The 19060-nt window shown below is 37.5% G+C and overlaps 1 protein-coding gene across 10 annotated transcripts in view; it reads left to right on the top strand.

The window, feature by feature from the left end:
* atp2b2 (ATPase plasma membrane Ca2+ transporting 2) overlaps positions 1-15544 on the top strand; it is a 125484-nt gene extending 109940 nt beyond the window's left edge. For 4 of the 10 annotated variants that reach the window (XM_061687314.1, XM_061687313.1, XM_061687312.1 and 1 more), the window contains exons 21-23: positions 41-148; positions 1066-1248; positions 10520-15544. In XM_061687314.1, the coding sequence (XP_061543298.1) occupies positions 41-148; positions 1066-1248; positions 10520-10831 (603 nt within the window). In that variant the 3' untranslated portion in view covers positions 10832-15544. Of the gene's footprint in view, positions 1-40; positions 149-1065; positions 1249-2504; positions 2692-4260; positions 4314-10519 lie in introns of all 10 variants that reach the window. The other 6 variants (XM_061687316.1, XM_061687317.1, XM_061687315.1 and 3 more) reach the window with 6 other exon arrangements.
* Positions 15545-19060: the final 3516 nt, after the last annotated feature.

The raw sequence follows: 19060 nt of genomic DNA, 5'->3' as shown, positions 1-19060 counted from the left end.
TGTATCCTTTTTATTTTCATTTCTGTTTGTACCGGTTTAGATAATAATCATACAGTTTGGAGGGAAGCCATTCAGCTGCCACCCACTGGACCTGGAGAAGTGGATGTGGTGCGTTTTCCTCGGCTTGGGGGAGCTCGTCTGGGGGCAGGTAATGGTCAAACCCGCTGCAATTTCTGCTGAGTGCCCCTAACGATAAGAGAGCACATGTCCAGTATTTAGATGTATTTAGCCCAATTACCACGTTGGATCGTGCAACTGAAAAATACAACTTTTTATTTCGGAAAAGTGTGACTTAATTCTCAGACAATTCGAAGTCAGTCTCATATGATTAAGACAGAATTTTGACTTTGAATATGTGTTTGTTTTGACTATATTCTTAAAAAATATAACTTTAGTCAAAAAAGATTACAATGTAATTCCGACTTTAGTATTGCTATATTATGACTTTTTATCCTGGAAAATGTTTTGACTTTATTCACAAAAATTTACTTCATTCTTGTGATATTGCTACTTTTTTCTTTTTAATCAGATTACTTTTTTTTATTTGTTCCCCCCAAAATCTGACTTCAATGTCATTATAGTATAACTTCATGTCATTATATTACAACTATCTCTAAAAAAATCATCACACTTTTACTTTTGTTTGCGCAAAATCTTTTATATATATATATATATATATAGGGAGACTTTTTAAAAAAAAGACATAACAAAAGACATCATCCCACCCCCCAAAGTTCCAGTTTAGTCTCATGATTATGACTAAAAAAAAAGATCACTATCTAATCAAAAACGGCATCAGTTTTATAGTTTTATTACCTTTTCCCAACAAATATGACCTTTTATATCAAAAAGTGACTTTATTCTTACAAAATATATACTTTATTCTCACAGAAGTAAAACTTTTTTCCATTATATATTTTTTTCTTTTGAATGTAGCACTAATACTCCTCACAAAGCAAATCAGTGTGCATGTAATATATCAATCACACCACGTTTCTTGGTTGCATTTAACATCTATTTACACACACACATAATGTCAACATCGCCCCTTTCTACGGGTCTCAGGTGATCGCCACAATACCCAACAGCAAGCTGCGCTTCCTGCGACGGGCCGGCCAGCTCAGCCAAAAGGACGAACTCCCAGATGAGGACGTAAACGAGGAGAACGAGGAGATCGACCACGCTGAGAGGGAGCTAAGGAGAGGTCAGATCCTCTGGTTCCGAGGACTCAACCGCATTCAGACTCAGGTGAGGCGCTCACTCCCAGTTTTAAGCTGCACGACGTCACCTTCCAAGTCGACACCTTACGCTAAATGTTCGTTCACCTAGTCCGTAACGGAAAATGTTTGATCTCAAGATGAGTTAAGTTCACAGATATCCGGATCTCGCTCCGGGTATGGAAGTGATGGGCCGGGTGGACCCCCAAGAAGCTGGTCCCTGGACCTTAACCTCTGGAGACCATTATCACTGTGATATCCAAGACATTTTGACTGTTGTGTCTCAATGGTTTCGTCTCACTGTGTGTGTCGCTGATGGTCCAGGGTGAAGCTATCACATCGCAATGATACTTCATAAAGACAAAAGTTGGGGAAAGTGTGTTTTATATTTATTTAGTGATGTATTTATTTATATAATTTAGTTAAATTGTGTTTTCTTTTTCCCAGGTACGAATAATTATAGCTTGGCAACCTTTTACGTTCAGCATAATGACCTTAATGCTCACATTAAAAGATATTGTGTCATGTCACATAAAATATATATATTTTATATATATATATATTATATATATATAGTCAGACCACCCATAAAGGCAGGATCTTTTTAAACAGGATCACAAGCCATATAAAAACAGAAGAATGAAAAATTTACTTTTTCGACAGAGACAGTTTTAAAATCCCAACCATGCACTTTTCATAGGGCCCAAGTTTGTTTAATTTAAATTAGATTTATTTAAAAATGTCAATGACAGATTTAAGTTGTTTTCATAAAGTTAAATACTGTTCAAATATCATAAAATGAAAACAGGAAATGATTGTAAAAAATAATTTTAAAACAATATTGCGTTAATTTAAGAAATTATATTATTACATTATTATTAGTAATTATGTTATGTTTGTAATGTTACTACCAATACTATTAATTTTAATTCTACTAACACTCGATAAATATTTGATTTAAAACAAAGTAGATGTTGATTAAATGATATTAAATCAAATTAAGTTCAATTATTAGTGATGCCTGAAATTACATTATTGTAACTGTGTTTTGGTTGTGGGAAGCCAATAGCACTGCTTTTGGATTAGTTTTTCTCAATTTTGGTTAAACAAAAAAAAAGATAAGATGAGTGACTAGAAAACATTTTGCAAAGGTGATGCGACACCCTGACCTTCAGCCTCGTCTCGTCAGAATGGGGACAATTTATGTTTCGTTGTCGTCCCTGGACTCCCCGCGCTCATTCCAAGCCGCCATTTGTCTTCTCCTATCCTGCTCTCTCCTCCCCACAGATCGAAGTAGTCAACACCTTCAAGAGTGGCACCTCCTTTCAGGGGGCGGGAGCTCTGAGACGCCAGTCGTCCACCACCAGCCAGAACCAGGATGTAACCAATGTTTCTAGTCCTAGTCACGTGTCCTTGTCCAATGCCCTTTCCTCTCCTACAAGCACTGCTGCTGCTGCTGCTCCGTCTACTGGCCGTGAGTCAGAACTCTGTCAGTCTGCTTGTCTGTCTGCTCGCATTCAGGGACGTCAGCTCCGTTATCCCAAAACATAGTGAAGCCTCCAAAGTCGACCACAACTCGACGTACGCATAGGGAGGTGGAAGGGTTAGTGTTGAAGTGCCTTGCATGTCACAGTTTGAGAATGAACAGGCTCTGCTTTACCTCCATTCTGGACTCAGAAAAGGGCAGGCCATTGCCATGGAGACGAGCTCATCCACACTATAATATAAAAGCTTTTTTAAAATTTTATTTCATTTTTTTCTTTTTTTTGCGATGCCGGCGCAGAAATGAAAGAAAAACAAACCATGAAAATCATATATTGAAGTGCTTCTTACTGTTTCGTGGTGATTGAATTGACTTACTGGTGCATGATGGGAAATGTTGTCCAAATGATCAAATCTCCAAAGAATCTCCAAAAGTCAGAACTGAAAACTGCCATCACAAATCCCGTGAGATTATTCAGTGAGCATCTAAAGGATGAACTCCAGAAGTTCATCTCCTTTTCTTTTTTTTTTTATGTGGTGCCACCAAAGAGGGTACCTGTGACAATAACTATAGACAAGGAAATGGAACTTAATGCGAACGCTTTCGACTGCTCTGTAATATGTGAATAAATTACAAGACAACATAATTCATTCAGACAATTAATTCAATATAAAAAGGCTTTAAACAAGTTTACATACACTATATAAAAAGACATGAAATCAGACTAAACATTTCCTTTTTTAGGTCAGTTTTAATTATTTCTATTTTCTAAATGCCAGAATAATGAATGATTCTTTTAGACACGTTTCATTACTTTCTTTAAAATCAGAAGTGCGCCTACAGTAAGTTAACTATGCCTTTAAACAGTTTGTAAAAACCCAGATGATGATGTCAAGTTTCTCTAAGCTTCTAATAGCTTTATTGACATCATTTGCATTAATTAGAGACACACCTGTGGACGTATTTGACGGCACACCTAAAAGTCACTTTTCCATTAGCAGTCAGGAAGAGAACTGTGGACTTGCACAAGATTTGTTCATCCTTGGGTGAAATTTCCCGATGCCTGTAGATACCACGTTCATCTGTTCAAACAATTAAACACAAGTATGTGTATGTATATAAACATCAGGTTTCAACTGGTGACAGTATCACTTAGCATACGCCGCTTCCCTTTCCATGACTTGTTGAGAACAGTTTTTCCAAAGGTAGAGTAATAGTGCTCTGTTTTAGTTTTATTATACAGTTCTCTTTACATTTGTATGGCAGACAAAAATGTTAAAATGTTATTGTCATTGCCTGGATCATTAATAATTTTACAATGAATAAATTCAGTCAACTGGAATCCACTTTGGAGGTTCCACTGTGTCAACCCTTTAAATCAAATGGAGAGCTGTTTTGGTGAGTTGGCGTCTTTGAGTCTTTATTTTTCATTTTCTGCTTTTCTTCTGCTTTTTTATTTGCATATTTCTGTCTTGTTGCTGTTCACGCTGGATTTCAAATCTCCTCCCATGCTCGGGTGTACTGTCCTCTCATTGGTCGATGTGTTGTCTGTTTCCTCAGAGTGCTAGGAGCGCGGGACTAAGGGTGATACCCACGGCGTGACATTTCAGGTTGTGAGTTTGTCTCCCTCTGCTCATCCACCCCTAAAACCGACAAATCTCCCCCCCACCCACCCCCCACCACTCGATTGCCAACCCTCACCAACGGCATCCCACCTGACCCATTTGTGTTTTGACGGACACTAACTCAAACTAATTCCACCGATGGTAAACATTCAAGTATGAGCTGCAGTTGTGTACTTCATTTAAGGATCCCATCTGATAAAAAAAAAAAAAAACAACGCTCATCATTTTAGCGCATTAGTATTACCATAGTTATTTTTTGTTATTTGCTACAAGACTGATCAGGGCTTGTAAAAAATAAAAAAAAGGCCACTGCTCAAGATTTGCGCCATTAAAAAAAAACATCAGACTCAAGATGAAAATGTTTTAATAGATGACATAGAACCTGATCCTCATATGCGAAAAAGGTTAGCGTTTAGCTGATTATTCAAATGTTACTACTCTAATAAATGGCCAAGTGTTCTGTTTCATAGTTTTGGGAGGTGGAAATCCTCACGTGATCTTATTTCAGTCTCAGTAGGTTGCAAAAAAAATGCTAATATGCTTAAAATATTAGCGTCTAGATGATTCTTCCAATGTAATTTAAAAACGACAGCGTTTTCTGTTTCATAGTTTTTGGTGGCAAAAATCCTCACTAGTGTCAATAGGTGACAGAAAACATGCTAATGCTAATAGGCTAAACGCATTAGCGCTGCTCAGATTCATCGTCACTTGGAGACAGTTTACTTGGGGTCCAAAGCAATCATAGTGTTTAGATTATACCGTACTTTACTGACTAAAATGATTTCCTTTCTCGTACACACACACACGCACACACACTGTTTTGATTTACTCTTATTCTTACTTTCTCAATTTTAAATGTGAGGCGACAATAAAATGTAGTCATCCCCGTCCTGTTGCTTCATGTTGTTGTGTAATTGAGTGTCATGTCGCCATGGTTAGGGACACTTACAGTATACCACAACGAGAATTAGCGAATTCAACCTCCAGCTGTTTTTGAACACACCATCGGTGTTACGTGTCAAACATCCTGTCACATGATCTCATATTCTCGATAGCATACGCACTATTTATTAGCGATTTTTAAAAAATTGATCTATGATACTGTACATTAATATAAGCATTTACTATTTAACGCTTTTATTCGCATAATAAGTACTTTTAAATTGTAAAGATACTTTTAAAATGCAATGAAACTGTCACAGGTATTTTTTAATTTATCTTTTTAAATCTAAAATCGGTGTTAAATTTTTTTTTAAAATTAAATCTAAAGCTGACACATTTTTTATATACTGTAGAGTTTTAATACGACTTTTACTGTATGAATATAATCATTTACTACATGTATTAGTATAAAATATAGACTATAACCATTTTAATGTAAAAACTGAATCAAATGTTTAAATAATTTTTAACAATAATATTTTCATACTACTTTTACTATATTACTTTTTCATTGTATTCAGTGCATACACACACATATTTAATACATTTGAATTTAACAAGAAACATTTTAAAATGTGTAAAATTGTAAAAGCTAACTTTAAATGTAAAGAAACTGGCAGCTATTTTTTAAAAATAGTAATCTATCCATCCATCCATCCATTTTCTGAGCCGCTTCTCCTCACCAGGGTCGCGGGCGTGCTGGAGCCCATCCCAGCTGTCATCGGGCAGGAGGCGGGGTACACCCTGAACTGGTTGCCAGCCAATCGCAGAAAATAGTAATCTATTAATATATAACTGTACTACCTTTATTATTATATATTTTTTTATTTTACAACTGAACTAAATGACCTAACAAAACTGTTGCTTTTAAATAAAATATTTCCTGTCTGATTAGATTGTTTTTAATTGTAAAACTGACACTCCCAATTAAAAAACATTTTAGTAAAAGTATTTTATGACTACAAATATTTATTACTTTTAGCAGTACACTATAATAAATGATTTTGTAGTTTTAAATGTAGTTTCTGGGTAAACTGTTCAATATCATTGTTAAACATCTAACAACATCTAAATGTTAAATAGTATTAGTTGTAGTGTAATAAATAGCTATTATAATTGGATGTTTTTGGGTTCCCAAAAGTAAATAATTAAAAATATATACAGTATATCATTTTAACAATTGTATAGCATTGCACCTTAACCCTTTCTGTCAATAAACTACCTCAATAGAATTATGAATATCTTGTGCTCTTACTTGAATGTTTACTAATCCATGCATGGACTTGAGGCCGTCAGATCTGATTAAAAACAATTTAAATTAAATACTACTCCCATCTATGTGTTTTGTAACAACATTGTTGACTTGTTGCATGTCGGTTGTGTAGACTTCCTGTTGTCGTCATAGAGTATGTGACGATGTTTGCTCATTGTCTCACAACATGCGTGTGGTGTTTTGTGTTGTTGTGAGTCATCTACTCTGCACTGCTTGTGTATGTGTGCAAACCATCACTGCCCTACTTTTGTTTGGGACCACCCTGTGCTCTCTATGTGTGTGTCCCACACAGAGTGTGTGGATGCCGTGCCAGCAGAGTTGGCTCTGGTACTGTTTTGTTTTTGTTTTTAGAGCGCCTGATTGGATGGCTCGGATCTAACCTCCTTCCTCCTGACCGACCTTGTCCACCAGATTTCCTTCAATTTGCATGTGATATTCTAATTGTATCCCACCACATCAGACTATGGATTCATAGTCATCCCTCCTCTGTCGCCTCAGAGATTTGACTGTTTTTCACAGATCGCCGTTGTGTACAATACAAGTGGAGATAGAAAGCTAAAAAAGAAAACTAAAGATATATTTCATTATATATTGCTGTACATGTAATAATGCTCAATTTTGATTGACACTGTCGCATAATTTATCTTATGTAACAACTTTTGTGAGGCAGCACGGTTTGCTAGATTTCGTTCAAGTAATGTGATTAACATAGTTAACTTCCCAAAGGCGTCGTCTTACTGGGTTTTTCAGGAATCCATGCATCCGCACGCCTTGACGGGAATGAGTGGAAAAGCCGACAGCCGCACAAGCCTACATCCCTTTACAAATGGCCAAAATCTACAACATACATTATCTATACTATAACATAGTGGTAATGGAGACGCTGGGTGACAACATGCCAACATAAATCACGTGACATGGATTTAACAAGTGACAGTGTGACGTCAGTTCAAAGTGTGCCCAGACTTTCTTTTTACGCAACTTTGGTTCAGGGTATACCGTGCCTCTCGGTCAAAGTCTGCTAGGATACGCTCCAGTTTTTCCTGCAACCCTAATACAAATAAGCACTATAGCAAATGGATGGGTACTGTAGTTTGAAGTGGCATAGGGCAGAGATTCTCAAAATGTGGACTGCAAGATTAAAAGTGGGATTTTATTTTCACTAAAGCAATTGGAAAAATATGAACATTTAATGTATAAAAGTATCTATTTTCTGTCCATTATGCTGTTCATCTGGAGCTGTTCCCATTGACTTTTGACAAGAGAAGCAGGGTACACCCAGGACTGGTTGCTAGCCAATCGCAGGGCACATATAGACAAACAACCATTCTCACCCACATTCACACTTTACACAATTCAGTCTTCAGTTGACCTAACATGCATGTTTTTGTAATGTGGGAGGAAGCCGGATTATCTGGAGAAAACCCACGCAAGCACACAGAGATATTCCAGTGGAGCTTTGCACCCAGACCTCTTGGCTATGAGGCAGACTTGCTCACCGCTAGTTATTACTAATTACTAATAGAAGCTTGGACAAGAGTATGGTTGTGTGGAAATTGCGCAACAAAGATTTGCTTCCCACCAAAGCACTTCAAGCCTCAATGCAAAACATGTTGTAGCAAGTGCAGAATCCAGAGATAATGTTAACATCAACCGGTCTAGTGCTAGCCAGGCTTGTTTCTCTTCGTAGCTGGTTGGAAGAGGAGACAACATTTGGATTGTGATTTCATACTGTGTAATTAGACATACTGCACATATAAAAAGCTCTGTGGACTCTATTGCTTGAGCTGTAAGATGTGATGAAAAAGGGCAGGAAAAGCCGACTAGAACATCAGAACTTTATTGTGGGTTAATCAGAGGCACTTTAAATGGTGGCAGGTGTGTGCTGACTCCCGTATAACATGAGTTTGAATGTGTGTCTATATTGAACACAGCCACATCCCCAGTTATAAGAGGGTGTGCACACTTGTGCAACCACATTCTCAGTGGTTTATTTTTACTTACCCTCTCAAAAATATTTTTTTTTTCAATTGAGTTTTACGAGTCAACTATATTCGAAACAGCTGTGAGTGTGATGCCATAATAACAATGCTTAACATTTGACAAATTAATTCAGTGTCAATCAAAAGTGACATTATTATCTTTGTAAAGGCACTATTGTAATACATGATTAGATTATACAGGTCAGTCAATGTAGATGTAAGAAGAAACCAAATAGTACTACTGTACTAACTTTTTAGGCTGAGAAGTGGAGGGTGCGCGGTTGGATACAACGTGGTGGTCGACGACCATGCATTTCTTAATTTTGTTTATTTTCATGTTTGTTGTTGTTTTTTTCTGTGAGCTTTGCGTTGATTAACGTGGCTTGTTTCTAGGTATACAGCACATTGGACTAAAAGCGTATACTTATAACGAGCATTTGCCTTGTTTTGTTTTGTTGTTAGTTTTTTCTTTGTGATCGTTACATTCCTCACAGTTTGCCTTTAGTGCACGCCCCCAACCTGAGTGAACTGTATTGTGATGTTGTGAAAGCACAGCAAAGACCACCTCTTCTCGTCCTGCGTCCTTATTAACAAGTCGGTGTGATGTCACAAAGGATGAGCCGCCATATTGGTCTTGGGGAAAATAAAAGGTGTTTTGGTGTTTTTTCACTATTTCTCTGCCCATTTTTTGTAAAAAGGGCAGTTTTAAAGATGCCACAAAGTTTCTGTGTGAATATTTGTATATCAAACCAACTTAAAAAAACTAGGAGGAAATTTGTCATCATACCTCTTGATCATTTTTCACAAAAAAAAATCTGCCTTTTTGGAAAAAGACAAATGGTATTTTTTGTACCGCAGGAACTTTGTATTATCGGGTCAAAAGAATACGCTGCTTGTTACCTTAGGGTTACCTTCTTGAGCCTGTCGCTAGCCAGCTATTGCTAGCCAGAGGAGGCTCCAGACTTCTCGCCATCTCCTCGCTGTAACCACCAAGGATCAAGGCTTTTTATTTTTTTTTTTTATTTTTTTTTTTTTTACTCATCCCTCTGTGCACCCATCTTTTGGTGTTGAGAGGAGAGAAATACAAATTTGAGTTATCTTTATTATTATTATTATTATTATAATAGTACTGATGGTAGATTTTGCCAAACCAAATTGCAACGAGATTGCGCACCACTTTGTCCCAGCACGACATCCTCGTCTGTTTCTTCTTAGGTCACTGTGAATAACGGGTCACACTGTGGGAGCTTATTGTAGTGTTCGCGTGGAGTGTTAACACCTGATCCCTACTGTCAACAAAAGAAGCCATACAATTGTGCGTCCATGTTTAGAAAGCAGAAGAAATACGCAGATTTTTAAAAATATAAATGAGCAAAGTAAAAAAAAGTCAAGAAAAGAAATGCTCAAGCTTGAGCCTGAGCTGCTGAAACAGGCTGCTGCTTTCATAGCAGTGTTAATCAAATATACCGTATTGTATTTGCAACGCATGATGCACAGAGCCAATAATGTTAACACAGAAAAAGCATAAGTGAGCGAAGCCATGCCAAGACTGTTTGGAAAGTGAAAATAGTGCTGTAACAAAGGCGATTTACTTTGAAAATGTTGTGAGTAAACTGAGTTGTTGTTAAACCGAAGTTCCTATATCTAATATTTTAACCTTGTAATATTAAAAAATGCATTCCATATATTCAGGTGAAATTTCAGGACAAACCTAAAATGAACTTTGACTGTTTAACGTTTCAGTACTTTTTGCACAACTTGCTGTTGCTGAATGGTGTTTGATCCATGAATGAACTGCTTTGGTGGATTCAGTGTCAAAGGTGCTGTGGACTAACATCAGTAACAACATTTTACCCAACACCAATGAGGCGGCTATGTGTTAACACAAAGAGCCGGGATGTTCGACTTCATCCATGAGAGGCTCCTTCCTTCCACGTCCCTCCCCGACGCCCCTACTCCTCCTAACCACCCCGCGTGTGCTCTTCTCCCCCCGGCAGATCCGCGTCGTGAACGCGTTCCGCAGCTCCCTCTACGAAGGCCTGGAGAAGCCCGACTCCCGCACCTCCATCCACAACTTCATGACGCAGCCCGAGTTTAGGATAGAGGACTCCACGCCCAACATTCCGCTCATCGACGACACGGACGACGACTCGGCCCGCCGGAGGGGGAAGTACTCCAGCCAGCCGTCGTCGCCCAACAAGAACAACAACGCCATCGACAGCGGCATCAACCTCACCATCGACACCAGTAAATCGGCGGCCTCGTCCAGCCCCGCCAGCCCTTTGCACAGCTTGGAGACCAGCCTCTAACCTCCTGGTTTCGGAACCCTCAACGCCCCAAGTACATACAATCAAAAGGAAAAAAAAAAAGATTAAGAAAAAGCAACACGGCCATCTTCCATTTGTGATTGTCTCGCTCATGTGGAGGAGCAAACTGACGACAACGAGGAAGACAAACACTGGAACCGCCCCTTTCGTCATTATTATATTCTGATTATTATTATTGTTATATTATTATCGTCGCTCCTGCATGAATGTACATTGCCCGAGTTTTATTTAAAAGGGTCCCCCACCCTCCCATTTGGATTCTTTCATCGTGGACATAAGGACCACTTGCTCCTCCTCTTCTTCTCCTTCTGTGTGGCATGATCACATGACATTTGATCATGTGACCAGGTGCCAGGGCTCAACTTGCACAGCAGCTTTGCACCTCAATGCCACCGTCCACCCAAAAAACAAAAGAGGAGCGCAAAATAATAAAAATGGCAATTTAGGAGCATTTACGGGATTATATTCTATAAATATGAACATATAAATATATTTACAGTAGAGAGAGTTTTATCTTTGTTTGTCGGCATGTTGCCTTGTTCCTGCTTCGAATGGCTCAAAAGTACTTTTGACTTATGTCTTAAAAGAGAATGTAATTTGTTTACAAACCACTTAGAGATATACTTTCTGGTTTCTAGAAGAAGGGACGCCTGAGCTCAGATGGTGTGTTATTATTATTGTTGAGGATTAAAACAAAATGAAAAAAAAAAAAGATTGAAAAAAAATGTGCTGGAATTTGCCTGCTATCTTGTGAAATATTGTAGATATTTTTAGATTAACAAACAAAAAGAAACCAAACTATAATGGTAGTAAATGTGGAATCTTAGTATCATTCTTTTTGATCGTTGGGATGGAGTTGCCTTTGTTTTTTATTGCTTTTTTTTTTTTTTTTTCTTGAAAAAAAGGCCTCCACAGGGACAGAGGGGGAATAATTCTATCATTCGCTAACTTTTCTTACACTGCCGCTTCTTGCTTTTATATATATATATATATATATATATATATATATATATATATATATATAGAATAGAATAGAATAGTGTGTTGTTTTTTCCAGTTTAAATGTTGATATCAGGACCTTCAAAAATGAACTGCTTGAGTCAAATTAGCAAAGTAATATATCCTGATCTTACAGGAATCATTTTAAACAATGTCATTGGGATATATTGTGTTTTTTTTTTTATTTCATCGGATCTCGATAAATTTCAATGCATTTCCTCTGTCAGAGAGACCAACAGCCACACAGCGCTGTAGGCCACTTTGAAACAAAAAGGACTTGTTGCACGTCATTTTATTTATTAGTCAAAGAGTAGAAGGTTTAACCCGTACTCATTACATTAATAGTTTGTTCTTTAATAAACTTGTTTTACATGTTCATCTTTGCTGCCATCCGCCAAAAACATGCAGTGACGAAAACTAAAATGATTCACCATTTATCGTCACCAATTTATCTAGCATACGTGGTTTCAATCTCGAGTAGTCAAAATTACCCTGAAATGGCTGCTTCAAACTAAAATGCTGCTTCAAACTAAAATGGTAAAGTTCTTGAATGCCTACCAAATTTCATGTTGGTAAATCAAACAAGCTTTGGGGGGTGAATTTTGTCAACCCTGAGCTTGTGAAGCTGGATGATTAGAGCCTGGTATTTCACGATACATCATGAAATTTCGGTGTCATATTACACCCGCATGCCATGGCGAATACTTAAAAGCCTCCAAATTTGACATGACCAAAGTTGTCTTTAGTAGCAATCGGACTGGATTTTTAAGAAGAATTCAACTTTTAAACACCCCTTGAAAAAGCCAAGGGGTGAGCAAGCCCTCGAATGGCTGCTTCAAAACAAAATGGCAGACTTCCTGTGTCTTTTTGGGAATGGGTTCTTGAGACTTTCTTTTGGGTCTCCTGGTGATAGACATGCCTGCCAAATGTCATCTTGCTCAGCGAAAACTGTTTCAGGGTCCCAATTTTCATAAAATTGGCCGAGTTGCTTCAGAGACCATTTTGTTTTAACCAGACAGAAATAATTTTTTAAAATGTTCGTTTTTAAAAAATCTGGTATATAATATGTCTTTTTATTATTATTAATTTAATCCAGATTAATTTCAATTGATTTTCCTCCACAAACAGCTCCACAGCGCTGTAAGCCATTTTTTTAAACACATCTGGGGGGAAAACAATGACACAAAATAGAATGTTGCTTTGGCTCTTTTTCTATATACATACAGTATACATATATACATATATCTAAAAAAATGACTTTTTCTGCACTATTTGGTTATGAATGACAATTTACGTGGTGTAAAATCTCGATGTGCTTTTTGTGTGTTTTAACCGAGCTTGTCTTCCTGCCGTCACGGAATATACAGTACTCTAGCATCTCAGCTGTGCTCACTTATCGTTGTAATATTTATTGTGCTTTGACCGGTCAGCAGAGGGGACGTTACAATAAAAAAACAACAACGTATTGCACTCTGAAGGAAAAGGCCACTTAAAACAAGCCTGCACTCTTTATATTACTAACTCAAGTCACTGGCAAGAGCAATGTGTTCTAAAGGCTCATTATGCAAACAATAACCTTATTTATTTATTTTTTTTTTTTACAAAATATATACGCTCTACAATCTCAATCATCTATCCAAGCTGTCCCATCTCGTTCGCTCCTATTCTCTCGTCTCATCCCGTGCGGAGAGGGTGCACAAGCTTTACCAGTCAGTTCAGGCCTGTCGGAAAATAATTTCAGTTGACCGAAAAGCAAAATGCTTTTTTATTTATTTGATTAGTTGGCTGTAAAAGCAAAACGACAGCAACTAAGGAACACGCAGCAATGAAATAAAAAGTCGACATGATGAACTCTCAATGGAAAATACAGTGGAACCTCCAAAGAAATAATGGAAGTACAATGCCTGACTGTCAAACAAGAAGAAAAGTTAAGGAATAAAACTCAAATAAAGTAAAACTGCTCACCCTTTTAAAGGCTGAGAGGAAATAGGAAGGTGTTTTTGGGGTAGCAATTCTGTCACCTAGTGGTGTTCTGTAGGCTTTGTGATATTAAACCCTCCTGTTACCCGTCCACCCGTTTTCTGTACTGCTTGTCCTCATTAAGTTGAGCTGAAGCCTGTCCCAGCTGACTTTTCACAAAAGGCAGGGTAGATCCTGGACTTGTCGCTCGTCAAACACATTACGACAAACAAGTATTCACACTCACCTTCGCACCTCACAAGGTTTATCTTCAGTACCTGCTGTGTATGTTTCTGGAGGAAGCTAGCGTACCCGGGGAAACACCGGACGACCTGATTGAACCGAGATTCGAACAGAGAACCTCAGACCTTTAAAGCAGACACGCTAACTAACAGTAGTTTTTCAGTATTTTCACCTAAACGGAGTTTGCAGTGTTTAAACCGCTAGCAAGATTTGAACGTAGCCTCACTTCACAAATCTCTGACCAAAGGCGCGGCCTCACTAATGTAGCGCGCACAAGCGCGATTCTCAAACATATTAGGATTTATAATGGGATGTCCAGCTTTGACAAATAGCAGGCGCTAGCAATATCAAGCTAGCATTGGCACTGTAAACAAGCCGATGTTAGCCACGGCTGCTACATTGGTAGCAAGACTTATTCATAGTGGAGTATAACACTGAATGTCATCGGTATGAAGTTTTATTTTTGGAGGGACTGTACAATCGATTAAAAAACAGGTGACGTATTACCCGTTGAGCAGAAATGTTGCTTATTCCACGTCGCCTCTGACTCCTCTCAGCCGCCTGAAGTCCCTTCACTCTGCTTCTGTTTTTTTTTTTTTCCACTGATCATTTTCTTAATGTAGAGTTGTCGAGGTCTCGCCGACAGTTTTAACCATTTTTGGGGGGGGGGGGGGGGGGGGAATTGCCAACTCCCTTTAAAGATGCCCATTGAAGTCTCACAAGACTTGCTAGGTCACGCTGATCGTTTTAGAGGTTCTTTGGAGGTTCCACTGTCAGTAATGAAATTCAATTAGTCAGAAGCGCCTCAAAACATTCGATTTCCACACTCTTTTCACGCCCCCACCCGGCCCGACACCACCGCTGATGTTAACGACGATATCAAGGAAACTTCTTGCAATATGCTCTCACCTGCCTCGATGTACTGTATTTAGCAGCATGCAGTTTGTGGAACCAAGAAAAAGAGACATGCCAACAAGCTATTGGCATACATGCTTAGCCATTTATTGGGTAAGTGATTTAAGGGTTTATCTTGTTTTTAAACGGTATCTATTTTTTTCCCTCTAAATCTATACAATAATTGTAAATAAAGAACTCCATGTATTTGTTCATTTAATACTATGCAAAAAGTCATGCTTTTTTTCTTGATTGTTACCCACCCTTAATCTTAAGAGTGTGTTGCTGGAATGTTTGTGCTCTCCAAAATCAGTTAAACGATGTGATGTAAACAAATTTTCTAGCTTGAGGAAAACTTCTATGATGATGATGATGATGATGATGACAAATGATTCTGATACTATGGGGGGGGGGGGGAGGGGAGGATGCTCATGATGATGATGATGATCAACTGTGACTCTTGCTGCTTGACTGTCCCACTCATCACACTCCTTGACAAGAGCGCAAGTGGCAAAGGGGAAAAAAACATAATAAGAAAAATATGGAAAATCACTAAATAAATCTCCCAGAGCAGCATGACCCAGCATGGTGTGTCCTGGCCCCGTGTCACATGTCCTCGTCTGATTCGTTGCGCTTCTGCAGTATAACAAATTCATTGCTCTTTCTAGTTTGTATATATTATGTGGACGCGAGTGACCAAAAAAACCAGTGATTCTACAATTCTCTTTTAAGCCCAAGAGAGGTAACAATATATTTTTTAAAATACATGTCAAAGTGTTTGCAGTATAATTTGATATATGTATTATTTATGCGTCTGATATTGCTATTTTCTTCAGGATTATGGAAGATACAATATAGTATGTTTTGCGCTTTGGTGCTTTTATCACGAAGAGGAATTTAAATCTTACTTGCCTCCAATGAAAAGTGAAAAAAAACAAAACAAACAGCCTGCAGGTTGATCCAAAAGTAGTTTTAGATTATTATTTTTCTTCACATATTATTTTATTTTCAAATGTAGTTTTTCTTTATATTTTTAGTAGTTTATTTGATTTGATTTGTGACTGTGGGGGTCATAATCCAGTCTAATCATCTCCTAAAAATTCATTGGCAGGCCGTAAAGCACAGGTGTCAAACGCAAGGCCCGGGGGCCAGATCCGGCCCACCACATCATTTTAAGTGGCTCCCGAAAGAGAATTTTTTGCTTGAACCGCCATGATTTTTGCTAAAATCTGTACCAAAAAAAATAGTTTGTCGTATCTAATAAATAATAAGGTTGTGATATTGAAACGAGGTTTTTTTGTTAGCGACGCCCTTTTTACAGTACAGTAACTTGAACAATAGTTGAGCAAAGTATTACTCGTGATTTTTATTTCAAAACTAGTCATCAATCGATTTGTTGTCTATGTAATATAAGGAGGTGATTCAACATTTAAACATTTATATGACTTCAAAGTCGTAACGGAAACCGTAACTATGATGTGGCCCGCGGCAAAAATGAGTTTGACACTCCTGCTGTAAAGTTTATGCCAAGGCAACAGGGGGCGCTGTAGCACCAAGCCCTATTTCCTCCATCCATCCATTTTCTGCACCGCTTTTCTTCATCAGTCGCAGGGGTAAGGTGGGGTGCACCCTAGACCGGTGACCAGCCAATCACAGACCCTATTTCCTTTAGATTTTTTTTCTTTGATATTTGTTTACATTTTTATTTCGTAACATCAACCTCGACATCAACACCAGTAAATAATTTTACTTTATATGTTTCCTCTCGATTTTTTTTTTTTTACCATACTTTATTTGTAATTGCAGAGGACATGAACAAGTCCTGAACTCTCCTAAAAATGCATCCCAGACTGTGAAGTTCATGCCAAGGCAACAGAGGGCACTACTGCCCAAAACCGTATTTTTTCACTTTATAGTTTTCATTTTCCCTTATAATTGTTTTTTTTAATCATTAGATGTAATTTTGCGACATCAACATCACCATTGTCGCCAGTAAATCATGTAAATTTATCATTTTAATTTACATTTTTAATTCAAATGTTTACCATTTTTCATTTATATTTAATCAATATATATACATATTTTTTTTATTGCATGGGTCATAAACCAGTTCCATTATCTCCTAAAAATGGATCCCTAAACCCTATTTGTGTTTATAATTTAATTTTAATGTTATGTATACTTTTTTAAATATATAAAAAATATTTAACTTGCAGTTAATTCCATTAAATAGTTTTTAATAGTCTGAAATGTATATATTGTTTTATTTTATTTTATATTTGATTGCGGCGTCATAAACCACTACCCAGTAATCTCGTGGAAATGAATTCCCAAAATGTGAAATGGACGCCATGTTGCAAACACTGAGTCAACCCTTGAGCCACTTAGAATCCAGGTGGGGGTAAAAATTGTAAAAAGAAAAAAAAAAATCAAAACATGGAAAAGGGGGTTAAAATAAATGTCCGGAGTATTGTTATGCCTGGATCCGACACTTTAAAAACAAAGTTAGGCAGTATAAACGATACCGAATATTCCTGCTGACATTGCTGAAGTGGCTTGAAAGAGGCTTGATTTCACGTGGAGGACTTCTCGACTTCATCTTCTTTGCTTTTGCAATTCTTGCATCTGCTGACCTGGCTTGATGAGCCACAACGTGAGTGTTTATTTATTAAGGTAATCGACAGAAAACAACCTTGAGCAGATCATGTAGTAGGTTGTGTAACTTGCAATGTACATTTCAAATCCACGAGAGGGCAGTATCACACCAGTACACGCCCTGGTATAGCCTGTATCTCAATTGTATGCAATGCAAAAGTGTATTGTATAGTATTTTGTGATTTAACAGTGTGGAATGAGAGCTTCTCACACTTGATATTGCTTTGGATTTGTTATTTGATCATGCTAACATTTTCAAGGGTCGAAAAAACATTTCGCGTTCTTTCCTCAATTGTTCATCATCATGATGACAAAATAAGTCCTCAGCAAGCACTTTAAACAGCATGCTGTATTCGTCGATATAGTTTGTTTGAAATTTAATTTGGACCTTGTAGATGTCGACCGTCGGCATTCCTGTTCAAGTACAATCTCAAAAGTCAGTATTTATTTTTATTTTTTTTGGCATATGTTGGTTATACAACTTTATATTACAGTCTACTAGCTAATATATTAGCCTATATTTTCATTATTGATCAATATTGTACGTTTCTGACTTTTTGTAGGGTGATATACATGTTTTTCCGTAATTAATCAACAGTGATGATCTATTAACAAAAGAACTATATATCAGAAATGTCCCCATTGAGCGCTTTAATGAGCTAGAACTTGAAAGGGTTTCTTTCACATTGAGTTTTTACCTTTTTTAGTGGGGTTAAAGTCATTTTTAAGGGTGAAACACATGTCTTTCCTCAATTGTTGGTCATGATGATGACAAACTAACCAAATATTTATGTATCTTAACTGGGAAGGCTGACAGTGAATGGATATGGGGTGTGAATGACATGTTGGATATTTGAGTTTTGACTGTGCTAAGATGGACTTCTGACATTTTCTTTGGGTAGAAATATTGACATATCTGGAAAACTATCGTCAAGCCCTTTAATACGAGGTGTGACTCAATGGGTTTTGTTGCACATTTGAGTTTTGACCTTAAGAGGACATTTCACTCATTTCCAAGACGAAATACATGTTTTTCCTCAATTCTTCATCAAAATGACAACATATTAACACAATATTTACATGTCTTGAAAGTCCTCAACAATATGAGGTGTGACTTGATGGAATTTGTGTTTGACCTTGACCGTGAATGGACATTTATGATATTTTCAAGGGTGAAAAACGTCCTCAATTGTTCATCATTGTGAGTACATATTGATAAAGCAAGTACAGATCTGCAAAGTCCTCATCAAGCTCTTTAATATGAAATATGACTTGGTGGAGTTTGTTGGACATTGACTTTTGACCTTGTTGCTGTTCAACTTTGACCATACTTTAGGTGCTACCGCTGAAGAATGAGCTCAGGTCAGTCATTTTTCAACTTATATTTGTTTTATGAGATATGATGACACATTTGCCATCTTTTGACTTGTTGGACTTTGTAAACCTTGACTTTGATGTCAC

This window comes from Phycodurus eques, chromosome 10 (assembly GCF_024500275.1).
Source record: "Phycodurus eques isolate BA_2022a chromosome 10, UOR_Pequ_1.1, whole genome shotgun sequence".
NCBI lineage: Eukaryota > Metazoa > Chordata > Actinopteri > Syngnathiformes > Syngnathidae > Phycodurus > Phycodurus eques.
The sequence above is the reverse complement of the archived record's forward strand: the minus strand, read 5'-3'. Positions and strand labels throughout refer to the sequence as shown.